This window comes from Girardinichthys multiradiatus, chromosome 7 (genome assembly GCF_021462225.1).
Source record: "Girardinichthys multiradiatus isolate DD_20200921_A chromosome 7, DD_fGirMul_XY1, whole genome shotgun sequence".
Taxonomy (NCBI): Eukaryota; Metazoa; Chordata; class Actinopteri; order Cyprinodontiformes; family Goodeidae; genus Girardinichthys; species Girardinichthys multiradiatus.
Genome location: NC_061800.1, coordinates 56,089 through 78,251, shown reverse-complemented (window position 1 = coordinate 78,251; position 22,163 = coordinate 56,089). Strand labels below are relative to the sequence as shown.

General features: G+C 40.1%; 1 protein-coding gene and 1 long non-coding RNA gene across 4 annotated transcripts in view; one reads left to right on the top strand and one right to left on the bottom strand.

The window, feature by feature from the left end:
- The window catches only part of LOC124871118, a 36,006-nt gene extending 35,809 nt beyond the window's left edge, over positions 1-197 (bottom strand). Inside the window, exon 1 of the long non-coding RNA XR_007038953.1 lies at positions 72-197. This is a non-coding gene — a long non-coding RNA (uncharacterized LOC124871118). The remainder of the gene's footprint in view (positions 1-71) is intronic.
- Positions 198-233: 36 nt separating this feature from the next.
- LOC124871117 (aryl hydrocarbon receptor-like) overlaps positions 234-22,163 on the top strand; it is a 47,718-nt gene continuing 25,788 nt past the window's right edge. For 2 of the 3 annotated variants that reach the window (XM_047370126.1, XM_047370125.1), the window contains exons 1-2: positions 234-571; positions 21,499-21,689. In XM_047370126.1, the coding sequence (XP_047226082.1) occupies positions 513-571; positions 21,499-21,689 (250 nt within the window). In that variant the 5' untranslated portion in view covers positions 234-512. Of the gene's footprint in view, positions 572-21,498; positions 21,690-22,163 lie in introns of those variants that run through there. The other variant, XM_047370127.1, reaches the window with a different exon arrangement.

Sequence of the window (22,163 nt, the reverse complement as noted above, 5' to 3'; positions counted from 1 at the left end):
TTCATAAGAAAACATTTGGTTTTGTAATTTGGTGCGTAGTTATCAACTGTAAGTCAAAAATCAGGACCTACCGTGAAGTTTCCAAAAGCATACAGAACGCAAGCAACAAGCAAAAAGGGCCCGGTCCACCTTAAAACACAGTTCCATAGACTGTACACATTTCCTGAAAACGCCTTATGTGTGTGTGTGTGTGTGTGTGTGTGTGTGTGTAAGAGAGAAAGAAAACTCAAGTTACTCTCAGTTGTAATAATAAGGCGGCGTTGTTTATCCAAAGAGAAGGGGCTGGACATAGTCTGGATTGTGAGCCAAATTTTTTCTTTACTTCCATTTCCTCCACTTCAACAAACGTCCAGGAGAACACGGACCGCAGCGTCGAGCGTCCAAGGTCGACTGCAGTGGCCGCCCCCGTCCCGCTGCGGACCCCGGCAGAAAGTATCGGAGTTGTTGAGGCTTAGTGAACGGGCTGATCGGACGGAAAGCTGGCGGAAAACTGAGTTGAACCGAATGTCATTATGTTTAATAACCCGGGGACATACGCCAACAAGAAGAGGAAGAAGCCCGTCCTCAAGCAGTAAGCGCTCTTTCTTTCTCTTCTGGCTTCACTTGCCTCGTTATGCTGTTACCTTAGGAGTGTGCTAACTTCCCAAGAAAAATGACCTGCATTCAAAACAGATACGTTTCACTAGAAATTAACTTATGGTTTCATTTGCGTGAAAGACAACTACAAATAGCTTCGTTGTATTCAATAAAAGTATTCCAAGCCGATTGGCTCCGAGTTACCTTATGAAACCATTTTTTGCTATAAACAGAGTTTAGTTGTCGTAGCTTTCATTTACTGTCATGAATTTGTGACTCGGGGAAAACGTTCAAATTGTGACAATAACGCAGAAATGAACACGAGTAAAGTTGTAGTGCACGTGTAGGGCTATGTGCTGGTAAGACCACCTTAAAAATGTCTACTTGGATCTGGCATCTTGCCCTCGCGCATTAATCACAATCAAGTTTGAGATTCGGTTGCTGCTCTCACGCGATGCTCCGAGGAGGGCGGGGGCTCGCGGCCTCTCTCTGGGTAACTGTAATGTGATCCAGCCTCGCACGGCGCACAGGCCTCTGGGATCAGCAGCAGCAGCGAGGCTGAAAGCCTCTTCTATCTGCTCCTCATGTTGGGACTTTTCAGCACTCACGGCCCTATGAAGCTGCTGCTTTTCCCATTGCGAGAAAATATGGTTGGCTGCTGTTGACTAGAAAAATAGTCTGGTATAGAGGCCATTATGCGCCAATGTTTCTGTAGACGTCTAAATCAGGTCTAAGACTGTAAAAAAAAATCCGTATTGGTTTTGTTGACACTGTTTGTGGTGGCTGTTTCATTGTCTAAATCTATAAAAAGGAAAGAAAAGAATGAAAAACCTAAATCAATAAAATGATTACTATTTCAAATATTGACATATAGAATCATGTTTTATACTTAACAAGTAATCAAAGGCTTTCACGCTCATGTATTTAGGATGTGAAGCAGAAAATGTTTTGTAGCTAATTTTATCTCAGCAACAGTAAGTTAGTTATTGCATGTATGCTGCTGTCTTTAAAAGACATTACTATGTTTCTTCTGAAATGCAGCACATCAGGGTCAACATGAACTCTTTTCTAGTCTGAGTGACTTTAAGTCCATAGGATCAGTGAACAATGAATAAATCTGGCCCTTTGTTGTCTGCGTTAGAAACAAATGTTATCCATGATGCTTCTTTCAGTCTGATTTCCACTTAGCCAGTGCAGAACAACAACACAAATATTCACCAGGTAATTGGTAAAGGTGTCCTTTGTTCACTAATTGCAGCCAAATGTTACAACATCAAATGTTATTTATTAGAAGTTCCTAAAGAGGATAGAGGCTTTTGGTCATTTTACCTCTTCATTATATTGTGTTGTTTTTGGACACTTTTATCCCCGACTTTTCCTGGTCTAAATAATTCAACAGTTTGTACTCACCTTGTGGACATTTCATACCAGCTTTGACAACTGATCATTGGAAATCATTTACTATCAACCACTCATACTGTAATGAAATATGGTTATAAGACTTCAGTACATAATAGCTAATAGCAGTAGATTGCTCATAGTGGTTTTCATCTTCTCTCATATTTCATATAAGTTGACTGGCAATGACAACGATTAGAACCACAATTCATCAAAAACGTGTGTAATGGAACACCTTTATCAAAGTATTGGTCAGAGTGTTATAGAATAATCCAGTCTTCACAAGATTTTAAAGTAAGTATACCAACATACACAACGGAATCCCCAATGTTAGTATTTATTAGACAATAAGAATATGGAAGAGTTGTATGTGGAAAAATGAACGTAATCATTGCTGCTTCCATCAGATTTAAGAAGGAAAGTAGCAACAGGGTTTTGTTGATCATTTAAGTCTTTTATTTTTGACAAGAATAACCACCTCTATACAAGCAGATGTTTTGGCATGTTGCTGGTCTGGAGCAAATAGGGGCGTGGTACCACAACACCAGGGATGTAAGATGTTATCAGTGACTTCAGAGAAGCAATTGTTGCTGCACATCAGTCTACAAAGGGTTATGAGGACATTTGGCATCCCTTATTCAGCCAGAAAGATTGGAACGTCAGCTGGGATTATTAGCTGGTGTTCCGCAGCCACTGAACTTTAACCTCTGGTTACATTAAAATTTAAAAAGTAACTAAAATCCCAAAGTGAAACACATTTTTGGAAGGTTATGTGTCTCTTTATTTGTGTCTCTGAAACAAATATTTTCTTATATATACTTTAACAACCTGAAATACGGAACACAGAAGTTTATAATAAGAAAATATAGAGGAGATTAAATTGGAATGAGTGAAACATAATGCTAAAAATATGGCACCAATCAGAAATCCTAGCCCCATTCCCTCTCAAAACTCTACAATGAAGGTTCAAAGTGCAACCTCCCTACCAGGACTCTTTACTGGGGTAAATGTCTAGTTAGGTGATCTGCCTTTACTCAGACACATGCAGTAAAATAAGAGGTTCATAAATAATTACTCCAGAGAACTATCCAGCTGTTTCTGGAAAAGGTTCCTGGATTGGAAACACAGCTATGAAGTCGACCATGAACCCCTCTGTATATTAAACTATTCTATTTCAAACCATCCAGATTCAGCTGCTGCAGTGAAAATGGCCAGGATCCACACAATCCTTTGTCATTTCAAACCCTGATGGCAAACCTGTGTCTTGCTATTTCATACTCTGCAAACAGATCACTTAACTTAAATTACTCCATATCAATTTCCTTTGTAATTAAGTATTTTCATTAATTATGAAAAAGAAAAACACCCTCAAAATTCACGTTTTATCTAAGTTTAATTATGTACTATTTTCTGAAACTTAATATTCACCATTTTTCAATTTATTTTGATTTTGATCATGGTTTGACCCAGTTATTCTTATTAAATATAACTGACTGTTATCCCGATGAAACCAAACATCCTCCTGTTGTTAGATATTATATGTTGTATTAACATAACCACATTTCCTTCATTACATTCTAAGTTAATTAAAGGAAATGACAAAATCATCAGGTATGAAAATGAGTGGAAAACGTCTGGCGACAGACTGTATTCGGTTCCTGAAGAACTGTGGAGAAACCAAGATGTTCACTGAGGTCTGTGAGCTGAAGCAGCGCTAGAAAGAAGAGTGGGACAAAATCCCCCACAGCGATGTGAGAGACCATAGAGTAATGCAGAAAACAACTACTGATAGTTATTACTGCTAATCATGGTTCTACAAGCTGTTGAAATAGGGGGTGTACTTAGTTTTTCATTCACGGCTTTCAGTTGTATCTTTGCTTAGTAAATGACATTGTGTGTTTTTGCTGACTTGAGATTTTTTACAACCTGATCATTGTGTTATCCTGATGTGAAACTGAATGAGAGTGCACTGTCTTTTTTCCATGATTGTATTTAGCAGAGTAACAATTCATCATAGGTTCTCAGTGAAAATACCCAGAAAGGGTCCAGATGTTTGTTGTGTCTTATCACCCTGTGTAGGGTCTACAAAGAGGTCCTCTGCTTATTTCAAACGGACGTACCCCATACAGCCATACAGCTGTTTTACATTATATGTAAGGTATATTGTATATGGAGGGGTTTTTCCTACAATCTGATGAGCATATTGAAGGCAACGTGAACTTGTCAATAAGGACTCCCAGGACATTAGAAGATCAAAGTTGACTCTCGAGGCAGTCATTTATTTACACCGCACCATCTGCTCAGGATCTGATTTCAGAATATTATATATTATATAGTCTGTCAGTTTGTAACTTATTGAACCTTTGCTTTTGGACACATGGAGGGTATCCTCTAGAACAGGAGTGGGGAACCTACGGCTTCCGGGCCGCATACGGCCCTTGGAATCCTTTTGTCCGGCCCACCAAGCAATTCCAGGTGAACAAATAAAACAACTAAGTTTTGGCGAAGAAAAAAACCATAAGAAATGGTATTTCTGATATATAAGCATCAGTAATGCAGGTATCTGAGCCAGGATCAGGGTCAGTGAACACAACATGAGATGAGATAGAGTTGATGGACAGGTTTCAATCATGGCGACGACAAAAAAAAGAAAAGTAGTTGCTGAATGTCGCGTTTTTCAAGAGAAATGGACAAACGAATATTTGTTCGTCGAAGTGAAAAGCAATCCTGTGTGTTTAGTTTGTGGGAGGTGCTGGCAGTGATAAAAAAGTCCAATATTGTGCAACATTACAGGAGTAAGCATTTTAAACTGGAGGAGCTGAGAGTGCAGTTGCGAACTGATAAAGTTACAGCGCTTCGTCGAAGTTTGGATGCTAAGGAGAAGCAGTTTCAGCCATCACATTATGTGAGTGTTTAATGTAGTAATTGTCAAACAGAACACCATTATGTTTATTTTATGGCTTTCAAACCACCTTATCTGGTTATATTAGAAAAAAGATTTACTTCTTGTTGATGTAAAACTGAGAAATATTTGTAATTTGTACAATCAACTGTACATGCCTCAATTTTATTTGGGCGGTATTTTATAACACTATTTTGTATTTTGAAAGAAACCAAATGTAAGATAAAACAACAAAAAAACTGAAATGTACATATGTTTGCAAAAATAAATGTGCAGCAACTAAAACAAAGGTTTTATGAATATATAATTGTTGCATTAATAGGATTTAAAATTTGAATGTGGCCCTCAGATGACGTTTTGAAGATTGAAATGGCCCCTGGGAGAGAAAAGGTGCCCCACTCCTGCTCTAGAACATGTCAATGGCATGATCCTGCACAGCCCAAACCTAAAGTACATGTTAACAGTAAATGTGAACAGCTAGATGCTTGTTGTTGTTTTGTCGCTGTTGCCTCTCAGGATAAGGAGCATGGAAGGTCCAGACAGCATGCCCAGTTATACATCCTGATGTGAAAGTATAAAGACAGGTTTTTTTCTCCTTTAAATGATGAAGACCTTTGGTTTTATCTGGTGCATCATCCATTAAGTTTTGGTTCTGGTTAGTGACCACTGCAGTGTTTATTCCAGTTATGTGGAAAAAGGCGCTCATTCACCACACTACCCTCATGGGTTTATACGCCCGCCAGTCCAGCTGGTGGAAACAGGCCTGCTGATTTTAGTGGAGCAGATGGTTGACCAGCCTTTACGCCATCTATTCACAGTCTGTTATCGTCTCAGCCTGTAGAGCTTTGCTTTCAATCTGAGTCTCAATCATTTCTTTCAGATGGACCAAGGGGAGCAATGAGGTTCCAACATGAAAGTTCAAAAAGAAATTGTTTCACAAAAACAATTTAGTGTCTGACTTTTATTCTTTTCCTGTTGGACTCAGTGGTTACTGTTATCTGAAATGACTGTTTCTTTTAAAGGTGCACAAAAAAATCAACACAGCATTAGGCAAACGTTTTCCTGAGGATTCTACCTTTGGCTTGCGCAGTTTACAGTTTTTAAACAATACTGGTAGACAACACTTTAATTTCTTGTATTAACCAGCACTATTCTTTATCTTCAAACTCATTCCGACACAGAAAGCTATGGACATCTTTATCAGAAATGAAGCCTGCAGGTTTTCAACATCTTTTTCTCTGTCCATAGGGTCTTTGCAGCTCTTTTGACAGATTATTCCCATCAGCCTGCGTCTAAGTTTACATGCAGTCTTTCTGAAGTCCTGGAAATGCAACAGCCTTTAGTTTTTTAACTAGACATTTTATAATTGTTGTCTGCAGGTAGACTGCACTAAATAATACAGTGGGACTCATGTTAGGCTTAGGCATCCATCCATCCATCCATCCATCCATCCAATGTTTCAGCCACAGCTCCTTCACCACACCTGTGTACCACCTGTACACCAGTTAAAGGAATCAGGGTTGAGTTAAGTCAAGAACTCAAGTATCCTCCAGTTAAGATCCTCAGATCAGGAGCCTGGTCTGATACTTGGTTTAGATTTCATCTCTGGCCTGCAAAACTATGCTCTGACATTTTGTCTTCTTTAGTTCTGGCCCTAGTTTAACATAATCTCTTAATAAAAAAATATCCTAACTATTGTGTGTTGAAGCACCCTCCCAAGGGGTGTTCTGTGTGTTCGTTTATTCACCGTAAGCTGAAAGAATTCACAAGACATTATAATAAATCACACGGAGACAGCTGTATGTTATTCAAATACCTGGACCAGGGAAGCTCTCGCATGTGGTAACACAACACACACCGAGACGACTTCGGAGCTTCTCCCTGGGGCCATTGCTTTTCAATAAAAGCAATTTTTTTCACACATGTAGTCACGTTACACACATTTTCCTGCCTACCATATTAGGACATGTTCCGGTCTCACAGCTGCATCTCGTATCTACTGATATAAGCAGGAAGTAACTCTGTAGTTGCATTATCACAAATTTTCCCACACATGCAGTTCTTCAGTATTTTCTGCTTCATCACACTCAAGGCCAAGTTTGTGCAACAACAATTCTGCAGGCCACAATGTCTTATACTAACACAGGTTATACATTTTATTTCCCACACTGTTTATGAACATCATAATAATTAATGCACACACATAATATATCTCCACATGTGTTAAGAGGAGGGATGACTAAATTCTGTTTATAACACTAGAAATATTTGAATCCTTTAATGACTATTATCATCTGGGAAAAACTGATGAGTAATTATTTCTACAGTGCTTCACAGATGCCTAATAATCTGGATTAGTCCTTGCCATTTTATGCTCACACACAACAGTCTTAGAAAAGCAGCAGAAATGTGGTCTTGTCAGATCCCAGGATGTGTTTCATCTGTTTTCTCCTAAGATGAACCTCTGTTCAGAGAAATTGGTGGTGTTTTTGCACTGTCCATCAGTAGCTTCTTCCTTGTATGATCTAGATTCAGCTGACATTTCTAGATGCAGCAGCAGACCTTGTAGAGTGCTGGATACTCTTGAGCCAATGTTTTTTTTCCCATCTGCCACCAGCCTGGTTAACAAGGCCCGGAAACCACCCTGACACTCTCCCTTTCACCCCCCCCCCCCCCCCCCCCCCCTTTTTTTTTTTTTTTGCTGACAGGACACCTGTAACTCTATGCGTTACATTAACGCTCAGCTTGGACTCCTGCTTTACTTGCACAATGATCACCTGCACTGTTGTATTGCTCTTGCATCTTATACTGCTCTATATTTACTCTCGCTCACTTAAAACTGTGCACATATATTTATATTATATTGTAGATATGTTTATACTGTTTAATTTGTATTGTATTGCACCAACTACGCCAAAACAAATTCCTTGTATGTCCAAAAACGTACTTGGCAATAAAGCTTTTCTGATTCTGATTCTGATTCAATGTGGTTTTATAGATCACAGGGGCATGATGTTTTTTCATGCAGTGAAGGTCATATTCATCCAGATGTGCCTCCATCCTTGACCTTTATATACTGAGATCTGGCCAGTCAACTCATGCTGTGTAGAAATGTAGAAGGTCCTCTTTCTTTTTAGTTTTGTATTGAGACTCTTTGGTGGACTGACCCCCGATTCATTTACAGACTCCGCAATAAGTGGAGCCATCATTGCTTTAAAAGACTACACCTTTGGTGGATCCTCCTTTTTTCCCACAGTGCAGGGGGTTCTTCGCCACATTTAAATGATTGTTTTCATGGGTTCGATCAGTGAACAGAAGAAGATTTAATGAGCCCTGCTTTGAGTAGCTGCTAGTTTGGTTTCTAAAGAGAAGTTGTGTCTGGCAGCATGACCTGGAGGTTCTTTACACAGTACTACTACCACTAAAAAGAAGTCTGCAATGTGTTTTACTTTATAGATCAACAGAGGACAGTAACCTCAGTCCAAGTAAAGGTTTGTACAGTTCTGTATGCTGTACCTTAACATTACAATTTTCTCTCAGGGTCTAGCATAGATACATGGTCTCTGCCCATAAGGATCTGACGGTTCCCAGTGCAAGATCTTTGTTTCTGGAGATTCTGAGCTGAGGTTTCCTGCACAGCCAGCTGGGCTCTGCTGCACAAAGGCACTATTGAGCCCGAGCACAAAATGTTGTGGTCACTACATCGGGGCATTCCATGGCAGAGCTGCCCGTTAAGATTGCCTTTTATTACTGGGACTCCTGCTGTGCTTCTTTCTGATTCATTTTGCTGTGCAGCCTACTACCAAACCAAATTGGGATGGTGCAGACTCTTTTTTTAGAGAAAGTAAGTGCACCATTTACTGCTTACTTTTCTATACAACTTTGAATCAGGAATAAATTAGGACAGTGTCCTTCATAATGTTGTTCACATCATGGCAAATTGTTTGTGTGCCGAACAAAAGATTTTTTTGTGATCTATAGAAACGAATGAGTATAAATAAATGAAGATAAGACAAAACATTAATGATATTACAATCATGTCATTTTTAGAATGATGAAAGCTATTTTTATTGTTTTTTTCAGTTGTCACTTATAGGCCAAAACATGACATATTTGGGTTATTTTTACCTGGCTTGACTCATACAGGTAAAGAATGACAATTATAAAGACATAATGTAAGTCTTTAGGATATGTCTCTGCCTGTTTTGCTCAGGCACAGACTGATATTTGCACCCATTCTTCTTTGCAAAATAGCTCAAACTTAATTTAGGTCTGAACTTTGAATATTGAAACAATTCCATTGTGGCTCTGGCTGTATTTTTAGGGTTTTTGTCCTGCTGGAAGGTGAACCTCCACTCCAGTATCAAGGTTTTTGCAGCCTCATACAGGTTTTCCTACAGGATAATCCTGCACTTACCTCCATCCATCACCCCAACCATTGGTCACCATGGAGATATTGTTTTTAGACTGATCTGGAGCATTAGTTTTCAACCACATATAGCCCTTTGTAGGTAAGCCACTCCTACATGTTGGTCTCATAGAGACTACAGCATTTCTTCCACATGTTTACTCTACAGGAGTCCTCTATATGACTTCTGGCAAACTGGAAACATGGCTTTCTTTTAACAATAGTGTTTTCCTCAGTGGTCTTCTGTGAAGGTCAGATTTATGGAATACACAACTACGTTTTTGTGTGCGCAAACAGTTTTCATCAACAGATTGTTCCAACTAAGCTGTGGATCTTTGCAGCTCCTCCAGAGTTACCATGGGCCTCTTGGCTGCTTCTCTAATTAATTCTCTCTTTGTCCAGGCTGTCAGTTAAGGTAGATGACCATGTCTTTGTAGGTCAGCAGCTGTCTTAATGTTTAGATCATAGATTGAACAGTTCTCTGTGTGATGTTGACAGCTTGGGATGATATTGTTCTATAACCCAACCGTCCTTAGGACTATCAGAGGTAACAGAGCTCAAAACTATTTTCCACTCACTTCTATCCCATAAAAGAGAATTTTGCTGATATAACATGACAAAATGTAAATTACTTTTGTAAGGTACTGTAGTATATGGCACTGAACGCACTGCTGGTTACCGTCTCATTATTCACGGCTAATTTACTCTGCGTACGTGCTGCGCAGCATGACTGAAAGCTCCAAATACCCACTCTAAACCTGTTTTCGGTTTTTTCTTATTTTCGCTCTGTTATCAGAACCAGCGGTCCTTTTACTGGTTGTTGTGAGAGGTTCTCCTCTTGGCAATCCGGGTTAATTATTGTCTGCTGGGGTGGTGCTGGGCAGGCACACTGGTGGTGTATTTGTGGAAATATGTATGTAGTTTAGATTGACCAAAATGTAGTCTTTCTACCATCAACATACAATTATTTTATTGTGCAATGACAGCCTGAGTGAAGAGGGATCAAAATTCTATTAGTGCACAGTCCATATAAGAAATTCATGCAGGTAGATGGGTTGATTCAATACAGAGCTCCTCCTCACTTCATCCACCTATCTATCTATCCATCCATCCATTCATCCAGCCTGCCAGCCATCCATCCATCCATTCGTCCATCTGTCCATCCATCCATCCATCCGTCCATCCATTCATCCAACCAGCCAGCCAGCCGTCCACCCATACATCCACCCGTCCGTCCAGCCAGCCATGCATCCATCCTTACATCCACCCATCCGTCCGTCCAGCCAGCCATCCACCCGTCCGTCCACCCGTCCGTCCACCCGTCCATCCGTCCGTCCAGCCAGCCGTCCGTCCGTCCATTTACCCATCCATCCAGCCATCCGCCTGTCCGTCCATCCATCCACCCAACCGTCCGTCCGTCCATCCATCCACCCATCCATCCAGCCATCCACCCGTCCGTCCGTCCGTCCAGCCATCCATCCATCCACCCGTCCATCTGTCCGTCCGTCCATCCATCCACCCGTCCATTGATCCATCCATCCTTCCACCCGTCCGTCCATCCATCCATCCTTCCATCCATCCATCATCCACCCATCCGTCCATCCATCCATCCAGCCAGCCAGCCATCCATCCATCCATCCGTCCGTCCAGCCATCCATCCATCTATCCGTCCGTCCATCCGTCCTTCCATCTGTCCGTCCAGCTATCCATCCATCCACCCGTCCGTCCATCCATCCGTCCAGGCAGCCAGCCAGCCAGCCATTATCTATACCCGCATGTCCTTGTAGGGTACAGTGGTGCTTGTGCCTATCTCCTCATACCCCTTTACCTCTTTTACTGTATTTATTTATTTTAGCATACAGACTTGAAGTTATGATGTAACAATTGAAGAAGTGCATGAGACTTTCCCTGATAAACATTAACACCGTGAGAAAACGACCCCTATGCTGACATTGCTTCTCTGCATTAGTTAAACACCCTACTGTCCTGCGCTGCAATCCTTTCACATGCCTAAACAAATACCACATGGCCAACCACCACCCCTCCCTCTCCTGAAACACATACACAATAGAGGCTGACATTTTTTTTGGGAATCCCGCTGGATGGGAGACAGCGGACGGTACAGGATAAAAATGAACGGGAGCAGAGGGGAGCGGGAGCTAACCAATAGGAGGGAAAACAAACTAGGATCAATTGTCTTTGGAAATGTAAAACTGAGACTTTGTTATAAACTTTTAAGAAATAAAAAACTTGGATCGACGCCGCCATTGTGTACTTTTTTTCCAAGAAGCCTATACTATAATGCGAGTCAAACGAACTACATGACCCACAAGCCAACAGTGCTTCTGATCAATATTTTCCACCTGGTTCAGAATGGAGGGAGCAATTGCAGGTGGAGAACTGGACATGGTAAAATTGGATTTGTAACGTAAAGTCAGAAGTAAGGACTTATCCAAAGTACACACTTCATAGAGGGTGTAGTGAGGGTATTGGGACGGGGCCAACAAAACTCATAGAGACTGGAAAGTTGCAAATATTACCGGACTTCAGGAGAGTTGAATGTAGCGGTGTTAACACGCAGTCTGCTGCTTGTAAAATGTATTTAGTCGTAATCAAGTTCACCAGTGATTAAGGGACACTTGTAAGGCAGATTCTGGATTGAATCAGCCCTACATCTCTTCATTCGTCAAACGAAAAGTACCATCATGTGTCAAGTCTCATCTGATCAACAAATTGCTCGCATGTGCACTAAAGATTTAAGAGCCTTTGCCACAGTAGAGGGGAAAGGTACGGAGCCCGCGAAGGGACATGGTGGAAATTTTTTCTTTGGCGTCCCCACGCAATACTTTTTCGTTCACTCGCAAAAGTTGTTAATCTCCTTGAGAAAGCTGTGCATTTTGGAACAGCAGCACAGATGAGAAACTGCTCACAAAACAAACAACACTGATATGTCATTGATATGGTTTATTTGTCATATGCAGGTTAACATGCAGTCAACAATGCGATTAAATACTTAGGATAAGAAGAACTGTTCAACTCATGATAAAAAGAAAAGCATTAATGGCGTGCAAAAAAAAAAGTATACATCGTGCAGCAGCAATAAGCAAACAAAGTGTCACAGATGCGATTTTGTGCAGTATTATTGTCCAGAGTTCAGTAGTTTGACAGCATGTGGATAATAACTGTCTTTAAGTCTGATTGGAGATCATTTTATTTAAGGCCAATTTCAAAATAAAACTCAATAAATTTCAAAAACGGGTCCAGTGTTTGTTCCATTTTTGCAGTTATCTGGTTTGGAAACTATCCCACAAAGTATTGCGAGATAACGCAAAGACTATTGCGTGAGAACGCAAAAGGTATTGCGTGGGGACGCAAAAGAAAAAGAATTTCCCCATGTCCCCTCACGGGCTCCGTAGAAAGGCTTCATCAAGGGAAGATATTAAATAAATACGTTGTGAAATACAAACAAATTGAATGTCCAATTAATTACATTTATTTAATACATCATTAAAGAGTTAAGTGTACCACTAATTACGTCATGTTGTCTTTACAATGTAATACTTAATTATTCAGTGGCACATTAATTGAATAATAGTCTATTTCATGATATAATGGAACATTTATTGTTTCTAATGATGTAGTGAAATAAATAAAATGTTACCTCTTTAATTATGGCACATTTAATGTTACATTTACTTCACTTATTGGATATTCACAACATTTATTTATTTAATGATGATTTATTGTAGTAAGTTTTGTCCAGTTTGACCCTCCATTCTTGATGCCTGTATAGGAGGTCATGTCAGAATTTGAATCAGTGTTCTGGAGCAGACACACATCTAAAACTTGCAGGGAAGGGGTCCCTGAGGACCAGGGCTGTGAACCATTGAGGTACAGTTTCTAAATTATGAAGGTTTTGCCTTTTTGGCCTTTTGTTCACCAAGAACAGTTCTCTTACTAGGTGCATTTTTCTTTTGTTTCAGCAACTTGAAACATAAAAGTAATGTCATTGTTCAAAGGAAACAGTCACTTAATAAATGAGTAAAATACAACTATGTACATTTTGTTTATTCAGCTAAGATAGGCATGGTCTGTTTCCTTGTTTGATATTTTATTATTTCTTCATTATTATTCTTTTTACTTTAACTGGCCTTTACTACAGCTAAAAACAGGGACCTAACTGGTCCTTCAAACAAAGAAATTGCCAAAAACTAAATGAAGAAAACAAAAATGGGAGTGGCACAGGAGTGGGAGTCAATTTACCAGGAGTTGGATGGGACAGGATTTTTTTTGTTATGCTGGCCTGGGATTGGGATGGGACAAGACATTTTTCTGTGGGAGCAGGATGGGACAGGAGAGAAAATCCGCTCCCGTGTCACACTCTAATACACAAACAGCAACAACATGGTAACAAATAATGGTTATTAAGATCTGCCCAGTTTTACTTAGCAGGCCGATACCGAAGGTAATGCTGATATATTGTTCATCCCTAATTAAAACAGAAAAATAATCAACACTTTCCTTACATGTTACAAAGAATCAGGAGTATCATAAGTTTTAGTCCTGTAGCTTTGAAACACCCCTTCCAGAAGAAGAATCATTACATAAAGGAATATTTTTCAGTTGCTTGGGAAATAAACAGTTCTGACGAGGAGGGATGAAGATCTCAGCAGACAGTCTCCATTATCATTTGCCCTTGTGGCTTTCACCCCACAGGTAGGAGGACCAACAACTGGATTACTGCACAAGATTTGTCCAGCATTGTTGGCATGGGGAGACTTCTGACACAGATTTATTGTGTAGTGGTGACGTCAATGCTACATCACACCGGCTGTCCTCTTACATTGCCCACTTCATTTGTGAAATCATTTGTGAAATCCAGCTGTGTTGGATTTTACTGTCTCCACCTGTGGTTTATTCATGGCCAGAGGAGAGTCGCCTTTTTAGGTTTATGACAGAAATGTGTAGTGAAAGAGACAAAGTCTAGTGAAACTCTTAACGCAAAACAAAAGTGGTTAAATGTGGTTTTCTTCATATCTGTTGGACTGATACATTCCATTAGATGCTTCACATTGAAGTTCTTCTTCACGTCTTCTCTATCATGGTGTAGCTCAAGGTTCTGTTCTGCCAGGCTTCATAGCAGTAGAAGTCACACTGCTTTCTAATTGGCTCTTCGAAATACAGTATAGCATCCCTGCTCATACCTACAGAACTTTGCATGGACAAGCACTGGCAAAAATCACAGGACATTTAAACCCATACATCTGTAGTAGATTCTAGAAGACCTATCAGCAGGGGCTGCTGACTGTGCCACTTATAAGCTGCAGGACTCTCCCACTGAGCTTAAGATCTTTAAAACGGTTTTTTTAAACTATATTTTTTATTTTACTTTCTTTTGTACAGCACTTGGTGTATTCATGGTGAAATCACAGGTTATATCATGATTTAAAGGTGTTGGAGTTTTATTTTGGGGTTTTCTCTGATTCTGATTGTTTTTCTGGTTGTTTTAGATCTTGTGTCATGATGTAGGGTTGTTTGGTTTTTGGTTTTGGGGTTTTTCCTTATGTTTTTCACTGTTCAAGTTTTGAATCATGTTTCTGTTTATTTTCCTGGTCATAGCTTTGTTTTGTCGTCTTGTTCATGTTTTGTCAGTTTAGTTTTCTCGGATCTGTTATGCTTTAGATTCAGGTTTTTCTAGTTCTTTATTAGAGTCTCTGTTGTTTGCCGCATCCCGTTTTGTCTGTCTGTCATTAAGTTAGTTCGGGCTCACCTGTCCAAGTTAATCTGGCCCTGGCTCCCCTGGTTTCCCTCGATATATTCACACCTGTTCGTTAGTCTTTCGCGAACATCTTTCACTCTCATGCCATGTGTCAAGTTTGATGCTCAAGTCGTATTTTTTGATCATGCCATGCCCTGTCTTGCCTCCTCTTGTTTTTGGTTCCTGCCTCCTGTATGAGTGAGTTTTCGTTATTAAATCTTTTTCACTTACCATCACGCTGCCTGCTCGTCTGCATTCTGGGTCCAATTCCAAGTAAACCGTGACAGAACCGTGACATCTTGCTTCTGATCATTGTTTTCCAGGTGTTGCTTTAGTTCTTTCCTTAGGTTTAATTTCTTATGATTCTTGTATTCTATTTATAGTGCATTTCATTTTATGCTCTGTTTTATCTACAAGATGCTCCTTAGGTTTGACTGTCCTTGCATTCCTGTTTAGTTCCAGCTATGTCTTGTTTCCACTCCCTGCCACAGTCAGCTTGCAATCAGCTTCATTCGGTCCACCTGCACTTTGTTAATCAGTGTCATTGCATCACCTGTTCCATGCCCAATAAATACACATGATTTATGTTTGTTCCTTGCTGGTTCATTCTGTTCTCCTCCATTCTTGCCAAGTCTGTTGTCCATGTCTGTCTATGATGGTTTGGCTTGCCAAGCCTATCCATGTCCATGGCTGCAGCTGCTTGCACATACCTCCCTGTAAGTTTTGGTTAAATTAAACCTTGCTTCTCACCAAACCACTTTGCCTCCTGCCTGTCTGCATTTGGGTCCACTTCAAGAGCCGTTCATGGCAGTTTCTATTAACTGTAAAAATGTTTCCTGTTTTAGGTCAGTCAGTATTCCAAAAATTCTAGAATAATGAGAGATTTTTTAAAAATGTATTCAAACTCAGAATATTATAAACTATTCATTAGTATTTGGTAGAATTCCTTTTTGGATCGAAATGACACGGGTCATTTTTAGCCATTGCTTTAGACAGAATTGGTGTCACTGAGTCAAGTTTCACGTTGTTGTCTTAAAGCCGTTTTGAAACTAACTTGGTGGTATGTTTGGGGTGTTCGAAGACCAAGTTGTGCCCAAGCCTTAACTTCCCAGGTCATGTCTTTAGATATTGCTCCAATACTTCACATAATGTTCACATAATGTTCATAAGGCCATCTTGTTTGTGTGGTCCACCAGTTCACCAGTTGCATCAAAACACCCACAAACACTTCACTGCCTTTCGCTTTTTTTCCATCCAAATGGTCATTATGGCCACACTTCTATTTTAATTTCATCAGACCACTGTTTCACACATTTCACACCAGGAAATGTTCATCTCAGGGACACAGAACCAGTTTCCTTCCTGAGTACTATGGTGGCTGGACATTCTCATACTGTTTATACTCATGTGTTACTGTTTGAAAGATGAACATGACACCTTCAGGCATCTGGAGATTGTACTCAAGGGTGAACCAGACTTGTGGAGGTCCAAAATTCTCTTCCTGGTATCTTGGCTCCCCTGTGTGACATCATGAGAAAATCATAAGGAATCAGTCGAGTGTTTGAGGTGTTCCCTCTACAGGCATGCCCGAAAGGTTTAGTTTGATTTAATCACCATGTAGGGACACGGTTTAGTCTGATATGCACTATATGAACTCTTCTGAATCCATTCATGTTTCACAAATATCAGTTGGGTTCCAGCCCTGGTTCAAACTTAATTTCCTGTAGTGTTAATACAAATAACAGTAGACACTTCTGGTGGTTATTGAACAATAAAACTTCTTTCTGTCTGAGGTGTCTGTAATATGTTTTTTATGTTATGTCTTGCTGTTTGTATAGGAGATATCGGTACAACATTGATGTTGTAGTCAGAAGACACACGTTTATCCCTTTTAATCTCAGGGCCATCTGGAGTTCTGTTTGGCCTTCACATCATTCCACCATCTTGCTTCTCTTAGTTCTACTTTTGGTTGCTACTTTTCTAAACATTGAATAAATATGTGTTTTTCAGAGCAGAAGTGGAAACTTATTTTAAAGTGACTCCACATTGTTTATGCTGCAGACTGTAACTGATGTGGCTGATCTTGTTCTAGCCCATTCATCTTTTTATTGTATGGCATGTTATTTGGTTTGAGCTGTCTGTGTTCTGAAGCCTCTTTGTGCCACTGAGCCATCCTTTAGCATCAGGCTGACGTCCAGCCTGCTTCCAGCAGACAAACATAGTCCAGGCAGAACTGGATGAGTTGTCCTGCTCCGATCACAAATCCAGATGGAAACAGAGAAATTTGTTAAAACATGATTCCTTCAGACAGAACACCCCAATATCTGCTCGACCCACGTGAGTCCTAAAATCAAGGAAGAGAAAATTGTTCTGCTTTTGTCTCTGCAGAGCATTTTTGCAGAGTGAGATCATTTCTGAGAAGGTAGAGCTCCAGTATGAGGGCAGCGTGCGAGTTAGCGGTGGAGGAGGAAATTTAATAGCCTGTCATTAACCAAAGTTTCTCTAAAGAAAAAAAACACGGACTGCAAAAATGTCTCTGAATTGTCCTCCAGGTTTCAGGCATGAAACCATGTGATCTGATGCGATTAGAACTGGTCAAACTTTGTGTTATGTGTGTCCATAAGTCTTCACCGCCACAGACCTCAGAATCCCTCACAGCAGTCTGTTGTTTCTGGAATTATGTCACCAGCTGACTCCTCATCCTCTCTAACATCAGTAGACTTAGTATGATGTTACATTTTACTTACTGCTATAAAGAGCTGCTGACACTGGTTTTATTACTAATAGCAGTTTGTGAAACATCCCCCTGAAGCTTCCTGAAAGTTCCTGTTTTTAACAATAAGTAGTTCTTTTAATAAAATTTCCTGATAATGCTGCCATTTTCAAATCAGCTGATTCATTGTACATGCCATGATTATTTTGGTGAACACTGAAATAACAATTGTTTAAAAAATATTAATGTATTTGGGAAGAAAACACATTTATTGTACTTGCAGAACATTTAATGCCTTTAAACCACATTTTCCTTGATGCCTTCTTCCTCTAAAGTAACTGACTGTTTATTCAAATATTTTTGGAATAAACATTTTAATAGAGATAATATTTAATTACATCATATACATTATTAAATAGGATAAGTCTTGGAATAAAGGCTTGTAACCACTTTTAATAATGAGATTATTTTTACTATATAAAATACACTGAAATAAAATCAGTAGTGTAGTGTACTTCCGCAATCTTTGTTGACAAATCTAAAATTGAAAAAGTAATACATTAAAATATGAAATAAAATATAAAGGTACTTACACATAAATGAAATAGGAATTAATAATTGTGTCAAATAATAATAAATAAGACCAAGTTATTTGCAGCTACTGGAATATTCTATATATTTCTTTAAATAAAGCAACACAACAGATTTGTTGTGTTGCTGAGTGGTGCAGACACCACCGAGTGTCTTGGAACCCAGTGTTCACACACTGTTTGTGTTTACTAAAATCTGCCACTAACGTTTCTGCGGGTGCTGGTCAATTCCACCCATTTGGTATGGTTTTAGTTTTATGGTGCTGTCTACTTCGGAATCTTTCATAACAGCCATGCGTCCTTTCATACTCATTTCATGTATTCCTTTCACACCTCGTTGCTGTTGGAGGTTCTAGTGAAACCTGCCGTTCTGTCAGGGAGAAGTTGCAGTTGTGTTATGTCAGGAACGTGAGTGTACCTGAGGCAGCATCTAGTCTGCCTGCTGCTGTCAGCTGGGACCAGTTTAAACAGATGGAGGAGCAAGGGTCTCTGTGGCCCACTGACAATTTCCAGAGAGGCTGTGATTCTTCAGGGATGATGAGATTCAGCACAGCAGAAGTCATCCAGATGAAACAAAGCTTCTCTCACAGTCTGGATGGCTTTTCTTAAACAGCCAGCAGAATGAGTTTGGCTGGTATAGTTGGCTGCTGTCCATGTCAGTGAACTGTTCCTGTGATTTGAAAAAATCGTGCCTCTGTGATCAGTCCTAACAGCTGGCTCTGGGTCTGCTCTCAGACAGGTAGTTGCTGTGGCTAGGAGACTTTTTGGTAGAAAACAATTGATGTCAAAATTCAATTCAATTCAGTTTTATTTCTATAGCGCCAATTCACAACACATGTTGTCTCAAGGCTCTTCACAACAGTCAGGTTCATACATTCCTATTAATCCTAACCATTGAACAGTTCAGTCAGATTCAGTTATTTATTCAAATTGGATAAAAAGTTTTTCTATCAAGGAAACCCACAGATTGCATCCAGTCATGACTTGCAACATTCACTCCTCCTGGATGAGCATGTATAGACAGTGGACGTCACTGGCGTTGACTTTGCAGCAATCCCTCATACTGAGCATGCATGTAGCTACAGTGGAGAGGAAAAACCTCCTTTTAACAGGAAGAAACCTCCAGCAGAACCAGAACCAGGCTCAGTATGAGCGGCCATGCGCCACGACCGACTGGGGGTTTGAGAGAACAGAGCAGAGACACAAAGAGACAAAGAAGCACTGATCCAGGAGTACGTTCTATAAGGAAAAGTAAATGTTAATGATGTAGCTCCTTTAGGGCATCGTTTCATCTAGAAAGAAAGAACAGATAAACTCTGAACCAGATTTCAGTTTAGAGTCTGAAAGAGAGCACATAGAGTTAGTCACAGTAGAAGCTCAGTCAGTAGCCATGTCTAGGAGAGAGAAAGGGTTAAACACTAAAAGACAGGGCTATGTGGATCATCTGTAGAGGGTGAGCATTAAGTTGTTGCTAGCAGAAGCTCAGACAATTCCACTCTCCAGAAAGGTGTCACAGGTAGACAAAGAGCCAGGCCAGGTGTAGCTTCTAGAAAGAGAAAAGAGAGAACAAAGTTTAAACCTGAAATAACAGCAAATAATGCAAAATTGGAGAGTAGTGTGAGAATGTAGCGAAGAGGGTGAAAGTGGTCATTATGTCCTCCAGCAGCCTAAGCCTATAGCAGCATAACTACACAGATAGTTTCAGTTCAGATTATTTAATGAAACGGCGCTTATTTACAACAATGTCGTCTCAAGGAACCTCACAAAGGGTCCCACTGATGGTCATTGTTGTACTAAAAACCACAAGGATTGGGATACCTCTCTCTGTCAGACTGATTATAACCATTGGAAAAGAGAAGGGGTCATACAGGTAGCAGAAATGGAGGGTGTGTTTGCACCTCAACCATAATATTGTTTTATTCATCTTTGTTTGAACAAACATTAAGTGAAACCTGAAGTAGTGGATTTCTGTATGACTCTCTGTCTATCACACCATCATAGAGGAAGTTTGACCCCCTCTTCTCTTCAGCCCTGCTTCACCACCTTTGGGCTTGTTTACAGTCTCTGCACAGCTCTGTTGAGGTCCTCTTCTGCATTTGGATTGGGTTGACTTTTGAACTTTGACAGGAATATTGTGACATCATGTTGGATGTTTAGCCATTCTGTGATGGATCTGCAGCTGTATTTGTGATCATTGACCTGTTGCACGGGCCCGTTTCAGCCAAGCCTCTACAGTAATACTTTATTATAAAGAGTAGTACATAGCTGACTGGATGACTGCTAGGTACTCAGGTGCTGTGACAGCAAAACAAGTCCAAATCACCAAACCTGTTGGCTCTGGAACAATTTCTGGCCATTGTTCCAGGACTCCTGTGGTTTGTTCGGAAAAAAAACTATTTTATGTTTTACACTGTTGTTGTTGCTTTTCTTTTGCTTGCTGCATTGTCATGAACATTCTCTCCTGCTGAACCTAGTTCAGTTTGGGCTCTTTCTGGTCCAGACCTAAAACCCTTCCCAGACTGAAAGGCACCAACAGCTGCTTCTCCTTGGTGTTGTGTTAATACACAGCTGAATGCAGAGCACAACACTGCCAACATTAGAGATGTTAAACAAGTAATACATTTAATATAATTGAGTATAATCTAATAATCTAACTGTGGCAGTGTTTGTCCTTGTTAGTGTTTTATTTCTGTTAGATCTAACCGGTTTGATAAGGTGAACACTCCCCATTTTCCTGTTCTAGCTCTGTAAAAGCACCATATGTTTCCTGTTTAAATGACTTAGTCTAAAATGAGAACTTCCCTTTTTGACAGTGAGAGTTAAGCAATAAAATAGGAGAAGAGCAAGTTGTCCAAAGCACACAGATTTATATCAGCTAGTTAGATATAGACTAGAAGCAATAATCACCCACAAAGCTGAGTGGTTCTCTGGTTTAAACTTTCCTTTCAACATGGTCTTATTGTTCACGGCTCTTTGAAGTCACTTTCAGATGAGTGAAAAGAGACTCTTTGCTGATATGTATTTCCGTGATGTGTATGTTGCTTGTTAATTGGTTAATTACCACATCTCACAATGCAACCCCCATTGCAATGCTTATGGAGGAGCTGGTTAGGCAGGTTTTAACTTCTCCGTTATTTTCTTTTCACCCCTTAGGAAGAAGGCTGCTGAAAGTAATGACGTTGTTAAATCGAACCCTTCAAAGCGCCACCGGGATCGGCTAAACGGGGAGCTGGACAGACTGATGGAGCTCCTCCCCTTCCCTGACGAGGTTCGCTCCCGTCTGGACAAACTCTCAGTCCTGCGCCTCAGTGTGGGCTACCTGAGGGTCAAGAGCTACTTTAAAGGTAAGCAGTCTCACTATCCCCACAGATGACACCATAATCATCCCTTCTATATCCAGACTAATGCTACATGTGATCCTCATCACATGTAGCTATGGATACCTGCCTATTGGTTTAAACATTTCTGTCAGAGCAGGTTTTTGTTGCTGAATAAAGGTATGAATTTAAACGTTAGTTTGGTGATGTTTTTGTGCTTTGACTGGCCTCTGGTTCAATGGAACAGGCATGTAGAGAACAAGGAAAGGAAGATAAAACTTATTTATTATATATTTAGAGAAGTTTCAACAAGATAGACCACTACAGAAAAACATTCTGTTTTAGCTGAAAAAAACTCTTAGAGTGGTTTTGTCTTGTATTTTCTACTACTTTTATAGGTGTTTTTATATTATCATTCCATTCATGTGTGCAGATAGGCATATATAGTACAGACCAAAAGTTTGGACACACCTTCTCATTCAAAGAGTTGTCTTTATTTTC